The sequence below is a fragment of the Bombus bifarius genome, unplaced genomic scaffold, assembly GCF_011952205.1.
Source record: "Bombus bifarius isolate JDL3187 unplaced genomic scaffold, Bbif_JDL3187 scf7180000008028, whole genome shotgun sequence".
Classification (NCBI taxonomy): Eukaryota; Metazoa; Arthropoda; class Insecta; order Hymenoptera; family Apidae; genus Bombus; species Bombus bifarius.
In genome coordinates, this window is record NW_022884400.1 from 190,506 (window position 1) to 207,280 (window position 16,775).

The 16,775-nt window shown below is 36.9% G+C and overlaps 1 protein-coding gene across 9 annotated transcripts in view; it reads right to left on the reverse strand.

Moving 5' to 3' along the window:
* LOC117207338 overlaps positions 1-16,775 on the reverse strand; it is a 148,002-nt gene that overhangs the window by 71,568 nt on the left and 59,659 nt on the right. For all 9 annotated transcript variants that reach the window (XM_033447443.1, XM_033447442.1, XM_033447451.1 and 6 more), the window contains exon 3: positions 13,290-13,414. In XM_033447443.1, coding sequence (XP_033303334.1) covers positions 13,290-13,414 — 125 coding nt within the window. The remainder of the gene's footprint in view (positions 1-13,289; positions 13,415-16,775) is intronic.

Sequence of the window (16,775 nt, forward strand, 5' to 3'; positions counted from 1 at the left end):
TTATCTCGATAAAACAAAATGGATCATACGTAATTCGATAAAATAATATAAAACGGAAAATGTTGTGCATCCGTTATTTCCTTATAAAACGAAAGAAACTTTTCGGACGACATAATAGCTAGGAAAAAATGAATTACCTAACAAAATACCAATGTTTTCTCAAATTTCATTAAAAATTTCCCATCCAACTTATAACCTAGTCCCAATACATAAACTCATTCTCATTCATAAATTCTCTCCAAAATCCAAGAAAAAAAAAAAAAAAAAAAAGAAAAAAGAAGAGACAGCCCACTTAGAATCCCACAACAATAATTTATTTCCGATGAAAGCGCATCGATGAAGTGCACGTACGGTTCGGCGGAAAACAATCGTCGAAACTTGGCCGCGTTAGTAAAATCGATATCGAAGGAAGGGCGAATGGGTGGCGAGAAATGGGAGAAGTCAGGAGGAGGGGCAGGGCCAGGCTATGTTTTATTCATCGTGTATACATTAACCGTTTGTTTCAAATGCGGGTATCCACAGGTATTAATGCACGTCGCGCATATTCCACGACCTAGGGAACAATCGCGTATAAGTAGCTATGAATACGCGTGAACGCGCGTCGCCGCTATTGTTCCTGACCGGGCTGGCTTGATAACAGGATTATGAGTGCATTTTCGTTTTATTAGGCGAGATGCCGCCGGCTGAGACACGTTGCGAGTCACCGACTTCATTATCAGAGGCACGTGAAACAGCGAAATTATGGTAATTCCAAAAGACTAGGAGAATCGTCGCGACATATCAACGTCGATTCGATGATTTCAGGATATCTTAATCGTAAATTTTTTGAAAATCGTAATTTTCCTACCAATTTGCCATTGTTATTTAACCTATTAAGCATTCGCTGGCATAATGGGTCCTTGCGTTCCAGGCGAAATTTTCATCGCTCACTTTCTCGAAAACGAGGGTGTCAGACCTGTCGCACCTGAAAAACCTTGCACCAACAAGGCTTTGATTGCTCAAATACCGTGTACTTCGCTCCATTCAGTTCCGAATACCGTAAAGGTAAAATAAGCGCTGTGCTTCCAGTGACCCGTATTGCCGCCCACAGTCTTTTTGATAAATAAGTGACACTGATTGTGTAAAATATATTGATTGTGTAAAATATATATATACTGAAAATTGTGTAAAATATATGTAATAATAAAATCTTGTGGAATTTTAATAAATTATTTTTTCAACTTTTTAATTTGTTTCTATGAATCATTTTATTTTCCAAATTAACGTCTCGTATCGTTTTTCGATAATAATCCAATAAAAAATCCCGCAAACATAGATCTCAGATTAATTATACTTTTCTAAGGCAAATTTCTTTATACTTTTGATCCTGAATGATCATGATCCTGTGGGCAAAATCCTACAATTACTTGTTTTATATAATTATTTATTACAACACTGTGTACTATCAAATAACTTCGCGTCGAAATTTTATTTTTATTACAGAAAGGTGCAAACACTTGGTTGAAATATCACTTGTATAATAAACGAGAGACTATAGTAAGTACCTGAGAATATTTTCAGATTTTTTAAAGCCCGAAACAACGAGAAACCAGGCTAGGAAATGGAAGATCGTGCGGTTCACATTAGTCGAAAACCATATTCCCGTCAGTGGGTTAAGTACCTGAACTTTCGGACGTTAGCGGGGAGACGCGATCTCGAAGAAGCGCGCCAACGGGAGTCGTAAATTCCCGTTAAGATTCGACTAATCGACGCTATGAATCGTTCGATCCCTTATTTCTTGTGGGATAATAAGGGCGGTTGATCGAATATAACGCTGCTATTAACAGGTTACTATATATTTTGAATGATCCAACAACTTCAGTGTGATACAAGATTGCGTATTTGAAATGACAACTACGAATGAGTACGACCTTTCGTGTCGACTATGATGATGTATCTTTTGTCGATTGACTGTCTTCGACTTGTAGATTCTGCTTGACTTCTGACTCTTGCTGTCCTTTGACTCGAGTTGATGTAGACTGACTGATGACATTTGTCTGTTGAATGTTACTGTGGAACAAGTCTAGTGTAGTAGAGGAAGTTGAGTTGACCCTCCTGATGTCGTAGAAGAAGTGAAGTTCGTTCTTATATGATTACGGAGGAAAGCTCGGTAAGGGTGTGCCCTTTGAACGAAGAACGTGGATTCGTTGCTCACACCTTTCGTCAGGAAAGTGAGGGTAACGATCCGCGATGCCGATTGGTTATGACCAACGTTAGGAATGAAGATAGAAGGAAGAAGCCTCCGACCAACGTGGCTCATGGGCGACATTGTTTATGGGAGAAACCAGCTTTTCCGTTAGACAATTATTCGTTTTTCTCATTAGATGCAATAGATCTAAAGACTGTTTTAAGTACCAGCTATAAACCGAAAATACTTGCAGGATTAAAGGTTCCTGCGAGTATTAGATATAAGAATAAGATTCGGTTTATGGTGGGGCCTTAGGTCTATTGAGGGTCTGTCCATTTCACGCGACGTAACAGTACCAAATGATAGTTTATCGTAATGTTACGAAGACTACAAGTTTTTAAAATTTCATGGAATCATTGAATCCATGTAGGATAAAAAGAAAGAAGAAATTACGAAATGGAGAAATCATTTTCGACCGAAGCTCCTCCTCCTCTCGTTTTCTTCTCGTCATTTCTTTTTCTTCAAAGACGAAAAGAATTAAAAATTGCAAATCGAAGTAATATTTTTTACTGAAACTTGTCCATTAGAGAATCAAATTACAATACAGTGTATTCATTTTTCACTTTGCCATTTTTAATGATTAAATGATCCAAGAGCGAATGTCACATGCCGAGATATCTGTTCGTCTGGAACAGAACGCGTGTAATTAACAAGTTCGTCGAATCATTTAAGTGCACGCGTGTCTTTTGTTCATTTACGAAACTACCGGAGTAGCGGTTAATTACTCGTCACACGATTGTTCATCATCAGAGGGCTGATTAATAGAAATTTGGAAAATGATCGACGCGCGCGTCCGCTTTTGTCCTCGTCACGCGCTTATGCGTTGTCCGCGTGTCTGTTACCCGCTATCATCGCTATTACCTCTCATTGTGAACCCCCATTTTCGTTTTATTATTAGATACGATAGTCTATTTCGCGAACACAGAATCGCAGTGTCCTATGTATATCAATCCTAAGCTTTAGCTTCGCGAATTTTACCTTCTAGTAATCTCTGCTGCAATATTCTTGCACGTTTACGCTATAAAGTTGTTTTTGAAGGAAAAAAAAATCGTCCATTGAAACTTGTATGTCGCTACAATTACGAAATTTTGTCATATCAGAGAATAAATAAATATACAAAATAGAATGCACCATTAAATAGAATTTTTACTTTCTATAGAAATATATCGTTAAAGTAATTCTTTTTTTGTAAATAGAGTGCATTTTTAAGTAGAATTTTTAGTAGAAATTTCCATAGAAATACAATGCATCTCTGAATTAATTTTTCTTATTTCATTAATTTTCTTCGCAAATACAGCGCGCTGTCAAAAATTCCTTTCGAAATTTTTAATATCTACAGTGGTGCATTCTCAAGTGAAATTGTTCCGAATTTAAAACGAAACGCACTTCTCAGTAAAATGTCTCCATTGTCGATGAATTAAACGCTTCATATCTCGTTTCTAGAACTATAATAGAGAAGAAAAGAAAAGCATAGGTGCTTTCAGAAAAATTTGCCATTTCAAAGAATTGGATGATAGCGCTTGGCTGACTGTACTGCAACTTCTAGAGGCTGCTGTGCACAATAGAAATAAGGACGACTCTAACGTGCATATAACGCCTGGGCCATGTTACTCTAACACGTTTTATACACTATATACGTTTTATACACTGTACATACTTAAGCGGTGCACGTGGAATCGGGAAATCTTGGAAGTACGTGGCCTGAGAATTTCATTGTAATTCCATTCTATGGGATATAACCTCGATTTTTTCCCTCCCGTTTTTCCTTTCTTGCTTGGAAACTCGGGGAAGTTTGCATACGCGTATACAGAGGGCAGGAAAAAGTTGGGAGAACTGGAAAATCTTTTAAAAAAATTATTAATTAGAGCACGACGTGATTTTTTAGAAAACGAATAACTTACTTTCGAAAACGAATAATTCCACTAAAAGACGCATAAAGTCTTTTAAAATACGACGCTACATAAATTAAATTGTAAATGTCAGTCATAATTGCCATTTAAAGATTGAAAATACTATTTTACATCGACTAGTATCAAATCCTTTCTTTTACTTTAATTTTCTTTACTTTCTAGTCGCGAACGATCGTTCAATAATTTACGACTCAAATAAAAACTCCAATAAAAGAACATTCGCAGAATTAAAAAAGTGTTTATTTTTCTTGCACATCATTCTCTTTTATTAATGCTAATAAAAAATGACGTGAACAAAATCTGTAGCTATTGAATTAGTTATGCCCTAGACAGTACACACGTGATACATCTAACTATACGTTAACGACAAAAATATGTTTGTACTTAATTTTACAATAGTTTAAGGAGATATATCTTAACAGTGCTTTAGATTTTTTCACTGCGTCTCCAAACTCTGCCAAGGCGATCATTTTCGTCTTGGAACGCGGTAAACAATTTTAACAAGAGACAGAGATCGGTACATATTACAAGACGATTCTACTAATCTGTACAAACGAAGTAACGTGGTTAAAGACAAGAGAATCTGGCACGATGACTAATGCCACCCACGGTGACTATGAGCGACGTTGTCTGGATCAGTGACACGGTGCATGATCATTTGCCAAGCCGATAAATTAGACGCGCAGCTAAGCGTTGCTTTGCAACGTACCCCGAAGAATCGTCCCGATTGTGATCCACGATCTTCTCAATCTTATTTACCTTCCAATTTTGCGAAACAAAAATATCAGCGTCCGGTCACGTCTGTCACAAACAATGCGCTCTTTCCGAAATTTCTACGCCAATTAAAATTACACGTCGCGTGAAATTAAAATATTTCCATTTGATTTTAGGACAACAGATTCTTTGCACATGTCGGAACATGTAACAAAACGTGACACATGTTTACAGCCGAATCAGCGAATTATTTAGTCGATGATTGTCTCGGTTGATGGAACGACATAGATAATGATTCTCGTTTGGCAAGTTTGCGACAGGATCGCGAAGAGAAAGGGATATCTTTGAATCGAAGTACGTTGTTGGCAGTGTTGATTGATGTTTGCTGACAGGAAGTTTAGAGGTTTTAATCTTAGTCGTCTTCGATAGCCAAAAACCGTGTCCTACATCATAGGATCGAATAGTATCGAGGATAATTCAGGTTTTATAACGATGAAGCGAATTTTTCTAAAACTAAACTTCAACTTCTCATTTAGAATCAAATTCTCGTTAGAATCAAAATTACCTAAGACTAAACTTAAAAATTTACTCGATTCATCATGTTGTCTCGTAGGTCTTTTTCCAGAAAGCTTCTCAATTTCAGTTAAATTGCCAAAAATATTTGCATCCAGTTAGACGAATAGAATTTACACAAACCTATTCGTGTAAACAAACATTTTTGACAATTTAACTGAAATTGATGAACTTTCTGGGAAAAGACTTACGAGACAACATGATGAATCGAGTAAATTTTCAAGTTTAGTCTCAAGTAATTTTTATTCTAATTGTTTAAAACATTAGCTACGTTTAAACTGATACTTCTGACGATCCTTGAAGAGATTTGTTCTAGAAATAACGCCACTCTAGAGCGCAACAACCAGAAGATATACTCAGCTCCTTAGGTATTTTTATGTGAACATAATCATTATCCTCTCATTTAGTTGAGTAGCATTCCCCTGCAGCTCAACATTTCTACATTCTACATCGAATATACGAAAGAACCCGTAAGAAATAATAATAATAAATTGCACATCACCGTACCTAAAACCTTCCACCGCAAATCGTATAAACCTAAACTTAATTTGCCTCTAACTCTCGCACCACGATCAATCCGAAACAAGATGCTACTTACCAATCCTAAACAGTAAATTCGTAACGAAAAGGTAACGTCATTGAGTAGCAAAGAACACATTCAACCACAACGTTCGCCGAGCACCAGACGTCAAATTATCCTCGCGAATAGGTACATACAATCGTCACGTACAGCGCAGAAATCAAGGCAATCACACACTCTCTCACAGGCCTCTTTCGTAACTACAGAACCTAACTCAAACCGAGACAGAAATTTTACTCTTCGTTCATTTTCAAACGAATCCAAAGACACTCAAAGTTCACGGAAACAGAAAGCAGGAGATCGACTTCTGAACGCGTTCTACCGGCTATGGATTAACGCGCCGAACCATCGATGTTTGCTCGATATTCATCTTGCGTTGGGAAGATTCGCTTTTGGCGAGAATTCGAACTGAAAGAACGTGGCCATTCGCGTTCAATCGCCCTTCAAACCGAAATAACGAACGAGACGTTGTCTGCGCGACCATTTTACAGTGCGCAAGCCGCGGAACAATGACCAGGTAAATGATTTCATTGCGATATGGCTGCGGTATCGGGCGTAATTATAGGACGAGCAAAAAGGGAATATATCGTTTCAGTGGCATCACAAAAGGACGGCAGAAGTACAAAAGAGTCAGCGAGAACAACGCAGACAGTCGAACGAATTAACGAAGTGAAATTAATTGACTCGAGGGTTACGTCGAGGCCGTGGAGTTTTCAGTTATAAGGAAATTGCGCGTTTGCTCGCGACGATCGCTGCCAAAAATTGTGCAACTTGGACGACTCGCTTGCGTAACGACGTTTTGTGCATCTAAGTCCGCCGCGATCTTCCAAATTTTGTACCTTAATTTTAATTTTCCTCTGGTAATAAATAAACGGAATTTTTATGTTTTAACTCATGACCGTTTTCATATGTTTAAATATAATTCACGAATATTGCAAACGTTTTTGTAAGAATGATATGAACCATCGTTAATTTATAACTAATAACACGTATGAATATTTAGAGCGAACAATTGAAACAATATTTTCTGTTTATATCCACGTTGCTGTCATGCTCACAATATTTGCACTCTTGTTGATTCTTAATATGATTTTCCAATGAAACAGCTCTTCAGTTTTTTCATTTAAAAAATTTGCAGTCTTAATTTTACCATTTTCGTGCTTTTTACCTTATTCCGTGAATTGGTAAGGTGTAAGTCATTCCATCGAAATAAACGAATGGCCAGTATAAATATGAAAATGTTATTCTCACATCTCTAAATGAAATATGTATCTGCTAAGTGTTCTAAAATTAATATTACCACGCGGGACGAAATATTTGCAGGTTTGTGAAGATTCAGCAAAAGATACGAGAAAGATATAAGGCAAAAACTTTACTCGAAGGCAGCTTAGAAGGTTACAAACATGTCCCATAAATTTTTTCCTAACGTGTTGCTAAACACAAGTTCTCAAGAGACAAACGTATTTCTAATCGATCATCGCCAAAACTGACCCAAGAGCTTCCGACCTCTTCGAACTACTCCAATCTCTCTCTATTCCGCACATCGCCAAGAAAACGTATCGAGAGGCCAATTCCCATAAACTACGGAGACCATTTACGTTCTCCCAATCTTCTTCTAGCAAAGGATCACAGGAGATATCTGACCTTATGGTCCAGCCTTCTTCTCTAAGAAGAAAATAAAATTGTTCCCTCCCCGCGTTCCGATAATCGTATCGTCGTTTTCCTCCAAGTAATTCCGTGGCTGAATATCGATAAAAACGAACCGGAAACAATGTATTTCTCGTAGGACTGTATCTCTGACTAGAACCGGAAATAAGAGTTGCCGGGGACGCACATAAGAGAAACCCGATGAACGATATCGCCGATAAGAACGATAAGAGAGGGTCAAAGGATTGATCCTTCACGGAATTATGGCCCCCAATTTATCTTTCCCTTGTCATTCATTTTTTTTTCCTTCGTGTGTCATAACCATCTAGCTCGATTCGTTCCCTATTCGTTACTCGCTTTTTTCTGAAATCGCTTCGAGCCGAAGAAACAGCTATCTTTTTCCTTGAACATTGCACGACATCTTCTTTTTGTTTCTCCTTTAACCGAGTCCAATTTTCTCCGACTCATCTGACTTATTCCTTCTGCGTCTTCCTGAATGGTTTTCCTCGCCTTTAATCCTGTTTCTCGTTTTCCGTGATCTTCCACCTCCTCTTGGAAATATCTTTCTCTGGCTTCTCCCTTCGTTTCCTTTAACTCGGCCTTGATTTAACTTCATCTCTTGTAGTTGTTAGTTATGTGGCTTTATATCTCATTTTAGTTGGCGCGTTCTTTATTTTTCTTACTTTTAGTTTAGATTTTTATGGCGGGGCGCTACACGTGCGTGCAATCAATTTATCGGTATATCGGCGGATTTTATGTTCGAATTGTGAGAGTAGGCGAACGTGAGGTTTGAATGGCGGGTAGACATAATCTTTTCAATGTAATATCCATTTTTATGTTGGAATATTACTAGCACGTTTGTTGCGCAATAATTGACGATATCATCAATTCTTGGTAAATTGACAAGTTCACGTGAAATATCATAATCAGGTATTTCGAATCAAATCTGTTCCATTTGTTTATTAATACCGACGATTAGTGACTTTAACCAATTTTTACTGTTTTAATATTAACTTGATCGTGCAAAAGGGACCGGAAAGTATAAATAACCAAGATCTAGGAATAGCTGAAACAAAAAGGAACGGAGAATGCTGCACCCTATTGTAATATTCCAGAATCAACGCTCCGAGCTCTCGAGTTCTGTGACGATAACCATAAAGATGGAAATTTATTTGTAAGAGTAGTAGAACTCTCCAGTTTCTGCTTAAGTTCACTAGTGTGCGCGACAAAGATGATAGAATTTATGACCTGTTCAACTGTATTAAAGTAGTAGAATCCTTCTTGGTCCTAAGATAGTAGAATAAGCCCTTTCTATGACACCATAGATGTTATAGTTCAAGCCCTATTTAACATTCTAGTAGAATCCAGTTTAGTAGAATTCGTTTGTCTTACTTGTCTTCTAAATAAAAAATTCAATGTTTTACTTCTCTCTGCTGCTATTTATTCAACTTCTGCAAATCAAATTGGCACTTTATCCAAGATACATTGGAAACTCAATCGGAACCATTTTCGGCTACCAGAGAGTTGAATCGTAAACTACCCTGTCTGTGTAGAACATAGTCATTTTTATCGAATGATAATATGAATATTTGGAAGCTACTCTTGTTACGATTTCCACTACATTCGAGCTATCATTTTTACATTTTTGCATAAAGGGAATATCTTATTCAATTTATTTTTTCAATACCTTTATTCAATTTACTTTTTCTTTTGAAAATTGTTACATGTACATTAAATTATAGGAAAACATATCGTTTACGAATATGATTCATATAACGTTCCATTGTTCTTCTCCTCGTTATTTCTATCCATTTCTTTATCCTAAATCCCTACTTCTCTTTTTCCTATATTTTACCTATATTTTATTTCCTTTTTATTCCACTCATTCCGATATCTTCTTCCCCTTTGTATTCCCTCCTTTTCTTTTTTAACCGAGTAATCAATTCATTCTTCGTTTCCTCCCTTTTTACACGAATCTCCCCGTGATCCGCTTTTTTCATTTTTTCCCCTGTCACTTCGCTTCCCTATACCTTTTTCTGCACTCTTAACCCACTTATATCCTTCACGTTCTCTCCTCCTCTTTTGCTACTAAATATTCCGTTCTTACACCCTGTTCTCTTCTTTTTATCCTCAACCTCTCAAAATATTCCCTTACAAACTTTCCCCTCGTTCTTTTTTACGTCGTTCTCGTTCCTATTCCGTCACTCTTATTCGTAAAACCATCGTCAGGATGTATTGGCTTGGCAACTAAGTGATTGCGGATTTTGTCATTAGATGGTATTGACAATATCAGCAATCACTTAGTTGCCAACCCAATATTACGCTTTAATAGACATCGAATTATCCAAGTTTAATAAGAATTGGATTTTGCCATTGTTGCAGTACTATTACCTTCGAAAGGCTGTTGCAATGCGTTATAGCTAGAGCAGACGTCTATATAGATTCAAACTTTTGCGAATAAAACTGAAGAGAGACCGAGCAGAGAATTCTTTCGTCTATTTAATATCATAACAAGTACTTTACTTTGGATATTTGACAATAATAATGATTTATTTGATTTCGAAGCCAAGAAATGCGACTTGGTTTCAATTTTTCCAATCTTCTTCATCCTAAGAGTCTACGCCAGAAGTTTTTCGTATTCTTAAACTATTATTTCCCACAGTTTACTGCTAACCGTCTGCTTATGACACCTTTTTAATCTTTAGTATTTCTTCCACCATTTTTAACATTTTTTCTCTCCCTGTTCTTTCTATTTCGTTTAATCTGATGCAATCTTTTATCCTTTAGAATCTTTTCCACGCTTTGTACTCCTGCGGGATCTTCCATCACACGTTTCACGTTTCACTCACAGATCTTACACGTTCTCCCCTTTTTCGAACTACAATATCTGTCTGTTCTATGTTTCCATGCCTCACTATAGCTTTCTAATGCGTTTGATGCTTCCTGGATATTTTTCATATTTTGCATTTTACATATTTTAGCATTTTACGTGATTTCTGTGTATGTTTGCATCTTGACATTGTCATGTATTTGGTTGTCCGGAAAGTGTCTTTCTTTCGCAAACGTGTTTTTTACAACAATGCATACAAACGTGAAACCAAGTCAGTGAAATGTCTTGGTATTTATCTCAACAGAACAAAATGGATCGTACGTAATTCGACAAAATAATATAAAACAAAAAACGTTGTGCGTCTTTATTTATTTTCTCATAAAACGAAAGAAACTTTTCGGACAATCTAATATATCATAGCGCGCCCACCATTGGCATTTTTCATCATACAAACATTATTCCGTTTCTTCAACAACGTTCATAAAATTTGCATAAAATATTATACAGTTTAATTACGAATAACCGTAAAGAATATAAACCTGAAGAGCAAGCTCAAGGACTGATACTACGCGATTTCCTTTCGTATCGTAACATCATAGAACGCCTATGTGTATTTCATGAAGAAAACTGGAAGGATCTGTTTTCCTCTGGCGTTCTCCGGAGAATCCAGCGAAGCATATTGCGGATAGAGAGTATCGATCTGTCGATGGAGGCTCGTTGCGTCCTTCTTGTTCGCGTGTGCGGGCACGGTCACGCAGAAGCTCACGTTGTTGCGGCAAGATCCTCTTAAAAACGGACGGTAAACTGCTTCTCGATTTTTCAATCCAGCCACCGGTTGAAATTCTTTTCATCTTGCTCGATCGTGAGGACGTCCTTTCACGTGGACGACGACAAGTCGTCTAGCTCCGGCAAGCGTTATTTATTACTATGATATTATAGATTTCTTCTCATACAGGTACGGTTCTATATTTGTGAAAAAATTGTTTGACGATGAAATATCGGCGACGATTGAGCTGGAGTTCGATACGTTCAAATATCGAGGAATAATTTATGTGTTTCGTCGTTAATAATAATCGCGATTGGTGTAACAGGATAAATGAATTATTGTAATAATTGAGTATTTGCATACTTTCTTCTACATCGTCTTCCTTTATTTTTCCCCCTTTGACATTTATCATTATGATTATTGTATATTATAGTACATATACCTACTATCGTTTTTTGTTTTTTTTTTTTAAATAATACTTCAGTTTTTGTTATGAATCATTAATGAACAACAAACATTTTCTTTCCACTAGTTTACTTTATTCGCTCGTATTTCGATACGGATAGAACTCGAGTAATGGAAATGGAGCAATATAAATAGAATATTCGTATATTCCATTATACTATTTATACATTTTAATGCAAATGGAGAATTTGATAAATACCATTCCGATTACCAAACAATACTAATTACATGAAAACTTGTATCAACGATGTCCCTGTCCAGTCATTGGAAGTACGTAAACTGCTTCTAATTACTCGCTAATGTAACTCCAAACGATTCTGTTTCACAGCCGTCTAATTAACTGGCAATTCCGTTTGATTAGTAAACCAAAATTTCAAACTTTCTTATTTTCGATAAAAATTTCGAAACGCTGAAAAATCGAATCGCTGTTATTCCACTGAAAAGCTACTTTTCCTCTAAATTCTTTCGAAAGCAGACCTAATAGAATTTCCTTTCTCCATGCTCTCCCGATTACTAGGAAAATATGAGAAATCCTATAAAGCGCATCTCGTAGTACCTACAGGGGAATAAATCCGTGCAAGTTTCGAACGAGCGCGGGAATTTCAAATGAGAACGGCCTGAACTTCGTATTCTCGATGGTTAACCACATTCCAGGACAAACGGAGAGCATATTAATTGGTAATTAACCGAGCGGATCGCTAATTAGAAAGTCCGATAATCGAGGGAAGGAGCAGAGAAACTCTCTGCTTCCGGTCTACGTGCCTCGTGAATGCGAGTCTGCACGCGTTCCGTGTTCTATCGTAATAGGAAGACCTTCAAGAACTTGGAATCTGCTCGATATCGTGCTAAATTTCAATTGGTACGATAATAGAACGAAATTAGATAGTAAAATAATCATTGATATTATATAGGGTGGGCTGAAATTTTTAAAGAACATTTTTCTCGAAATTTTGTTGGAGAAACGTATTTTTGAAAATTGTGCAGCCTCGTGATAAAATGAAACGAGCACAGAATGATATTACCAGGAGGAATTATCGAAATAATTATTTTTCTTGATATTTCTATTGAAAGAAGAAATCTCTCTCTCTCTCTCTCTCTCTCTCGCCTTGTCTCTAAGAAAAATTATTAAAATAAATTATTATTTTTCTTGCGCAGGAAATAATCCAAGGGAAAAGATTCTACGCTATTTGTTACATTTCCATCCATTCGGCGCGATAGCGATTTATGGAAGCGTTCGAAAACCTCAAGGACACGGAATTCATCCGATACAATTCAAAATTTCAATTGGAGCGGAGGATAAAATAATAATTCTTGTTTTATTGTATGAAATGAAAGTTTTCAATGAAATAAAAGAACAGTCTCACGTAATGAATAAATATTGTATCCAATCGTTTGTATCATTATTAAAATTATTATTTTATCTCGAATAAGAAGTTTTAATCGCGTAAATTGATATTATCAAATGCCATTTTTTTTTTTTTCGTTAATATTTCTATTTAACGCGATAACGATCTACGGAGGCGTTTGTGCGAAGTTCGAGAGAGAACGAGAGTATCGTAATGAATTTTCAAACTTACCTCGATACTGAAATAACCCCTGTCTACATAATCGCCGAGGAAGAGATACTTCGTCGTGGAGGGTGGCCCGCCCACCTCGAACAACTTCATCAGGTCATAGAACTGTCCGTGAATGTCACCGCACACTGAAGCAGAAGGAAAAAGAAATTATTCAGACCGTTTTCTTATTATTAATAAAGACTATCTAGAGATCAACCGAGTTTTTAACATAATTTTCATTTATTATTTAAAATGTTTCTCTTTTATTATCGAGCTGGGTTAAAAGGAAACTGAAGAATACCAATTTGAACAATTATGTAAAACATACATTTTCTTCGGGCTAATTAATTGCCAGTTTATTACGAAATCGTCAACCAATCCAAACTTACATTTTTTAACAACTTAATCTGGTTTTTCGCCATTCTATTTTCTCTCGATATTCTTACGCGTCCTTCTATGAAATCAAGCAAAATATAGTAATTTAGGAAATGATCTATATTGAGTAAATTGTCATCGCACTATTTTGATCGATCAAACGTCCCTGTTCGTTATCCCCGAGAGAGCATTCGAAAAATAATGAGATCGTTCGACTTTCTTTTAATTAATTTTATAGGTACAGGAATTCGGTATAAATATTTTAGCGAGCTTTTTACGTATTTATAGCAAGTAACTGGCAAGTTTCGAACGTCAGAGAGCGCGAGGAGAGACTTGAGATTAGGATGCAGAGACAGAACGAATATCAAATATGGATTGAGAATATCTGCATAATTTATTTATACGGAAAATCCTCATACATCCGCATTGCATCTATCTGTACTCCGTTTATAGAAATAACTTAAGGTTTAATTAAATGAACTTCTGTCCATTGACTCTACTTGTCTAAACGTAAATGTCCTTTATCTTCCAAACACAATTAACTCTAACCAAACTTTGATATCGTGTTCGAATTTTATTACTGTGCTTGGCAATATATTTAAAAATCATTTCATCGCGTCCATTTCTACGTTCATTTACGTCCGTAAAACCATTCCTTATTTCCACGTTTCCAAAAATATTTCCACCTTCCGAAATCTCAATAATTCTACCGCTCTCTCATCGCCGCTCTAACCAGAAGACCTCAACCTTTATCTTCGTCGAAACACAATTAATTCCAAGAAACTGCTCTCTGCAGCAGAAGCTAAATTAGAATGATCGTCTGAACAGCTCGGAACCGAAATGGTAGACGAATTGCCTGGAAGAACCAACGCGATTCTCTCTCTCTCTCTCTCTGGGGAAATTCAAGGTCGATTCGCGAAATTACCTAGCGCGATTAATCGAGCACGATTAATGCCCGAGCAACGTCAAACACGCGTACACGAATTTACTTCGGAGATTAGGTAAACTTGTTTGCGAATGTTTCCACAGTGAAATTACGATGGTTGCAGAGGAGAGAGAAGAGAGAGAGAGAGAGAGAGAGAGAGAGGTACACAGCGCTAGGGGAAACTTTCCAACCGATGTTACTTGGCAAACTCCATACACACGGAGACGTACGTAACTGGAGGCAAGTTATTTTCCGACGTTTACAACTCGTTCAAAAGGAAACATTTGCCACGTATACGCCACGGATTTGATGGTAAGCTGGCCAATACGGGGCCTGAACAGGAATTTTTACCACGGTTCTTTGATCCACAATCACGGATGAAGTCTTGGTTTTCTTGGAGGATGAAGCGCGGAGACGTGACTCGGCGAAATATGCTTCTGTAAAGCTGGGATTTCTATCTGTTTCACTTGGAAGAATGAGGAAATCCGTTGCGCAGATCGAGGAATTGAGTTCTAATGCGTATTCTAGGGAAGGTAAGAGTGGAAATATTATGCGGTAGCAGCGGAGGATGATGTTTTCCAAGTGGAATTTTGGAGAAAAGGTTGTGGTGGCTTCGAAGAAGAAATGTAAAATTTCCGTCTTTCGGATATTTACAGGTACTCTTGGAGAGTATAATTCTATTCTGATATAATTATAAAATGGAAATATTTATATATTATACGCATATACATGTTTCTAGCTATCCAATTTTTATCAATTTTTCGTAGTTTTTTTTTTTTAGAAAAGATCAAAGTCTTATTTAGTAAGAGGTTCCTACGTTAGTCTAATAAACCTGGGAATAATAATAGCCTACTATAAATAGGCTGTCTAATGACAATATAATAGTACAATAAATATATGATTTTACAGTGTCAAATTAAATGTTATCCTCAAAAATCGAGATTCTTTGTTTCCTGTAATATAGGTACATAATGCTGTCTCTACAGCGCAGTAGTCTCGAGGATTCAAAAAGGGGTGAAAGCATGAGCATGTGTATAATCATAAGCAATGTATAGAGTATCGTCTTATGAGATTTCATATGAAACAGAAACTAGAAGTACCTACTGATTGATTTAAGTGACATACGATAGAACTCCATTTATGTGTATGGACAAGTTAGTTCGTATAATCAAGTCGTTCATATAATAAGAATTCACATACTACTTTCTACCACCTATAACTTTTCGTTCAGTTAATAAAAGTTCATGTTCGTACAAGATCATTTCACATTTGCTGTAAAATACATAATAGCGTTGCAAACTTGTATCGGCTGCGAAACGCGTGTCTTATTGTTAGTCGTTCGTGTATGTGAGCTGACAATCGGCGACATGTGGAATAATAGTTAAAGACTTCTAAAATTTCGTCTATACAAACGACGTTCCAGTGTACCGATCTGTCCAACTCTAAATCTCGAAATCCTTAGCATCATAACAAATCTACCTTACATGTGCCATAAGATAAGACCCAAGATGATTAATTAAACCGTAACTCCCCATTAATCATGCAAAGTTCGATTTTCCCAACAGATACATTAATAACAAAATTCTTCGATAAAGATTGCGTACCTTCGTATTCAAACCGTTTTCGCGTGATAAGCGCGCAAGGAATTACAATGGAAATCGAAGTAGATTCAGATAGAAGCCTTATCGAGGTGATGGGAGAAAAAAGAGGAGCGAGGTAAATTAACGGGAGTACGTAGGGAGCATCGCACGATTACCATAATCCCGAGCGGTTTCGCGAGCAATTTCCATCGGTCGTCGGTCGCCCGGTGGACCGCTTACTATAGCGATAATAAGGCCAAAGGCGCGGCCGCGGCAACTAACGAAGCGTAAATCCATACGATCAAGCTTTGGGAAAACCGCTTTGATCTCTCCTTGCATAAGCTTAGAGCGGACTGCTGTTGCGTTTTCCACTGTATATGGAGATAATCCGCAGAGAATATCGTCGAGGAAAATCGGGAATAAAAAGCTGGCGATCTCTCTCTCTTTCAATGCTGTTGGCTTTTTGTATGGTATGTACAGTAGTAATTTTAATTCTTGGTTCTCTGATCTGCGAGTGTGTGTGGGGTTAAGAACGAATTATAGATATCTTATTTCTGAAATATGTACAATTGAAAGAGGGTCGTGATTGGGATATTTGATGTGTGAAATTGTACCCTGTAATGTTAT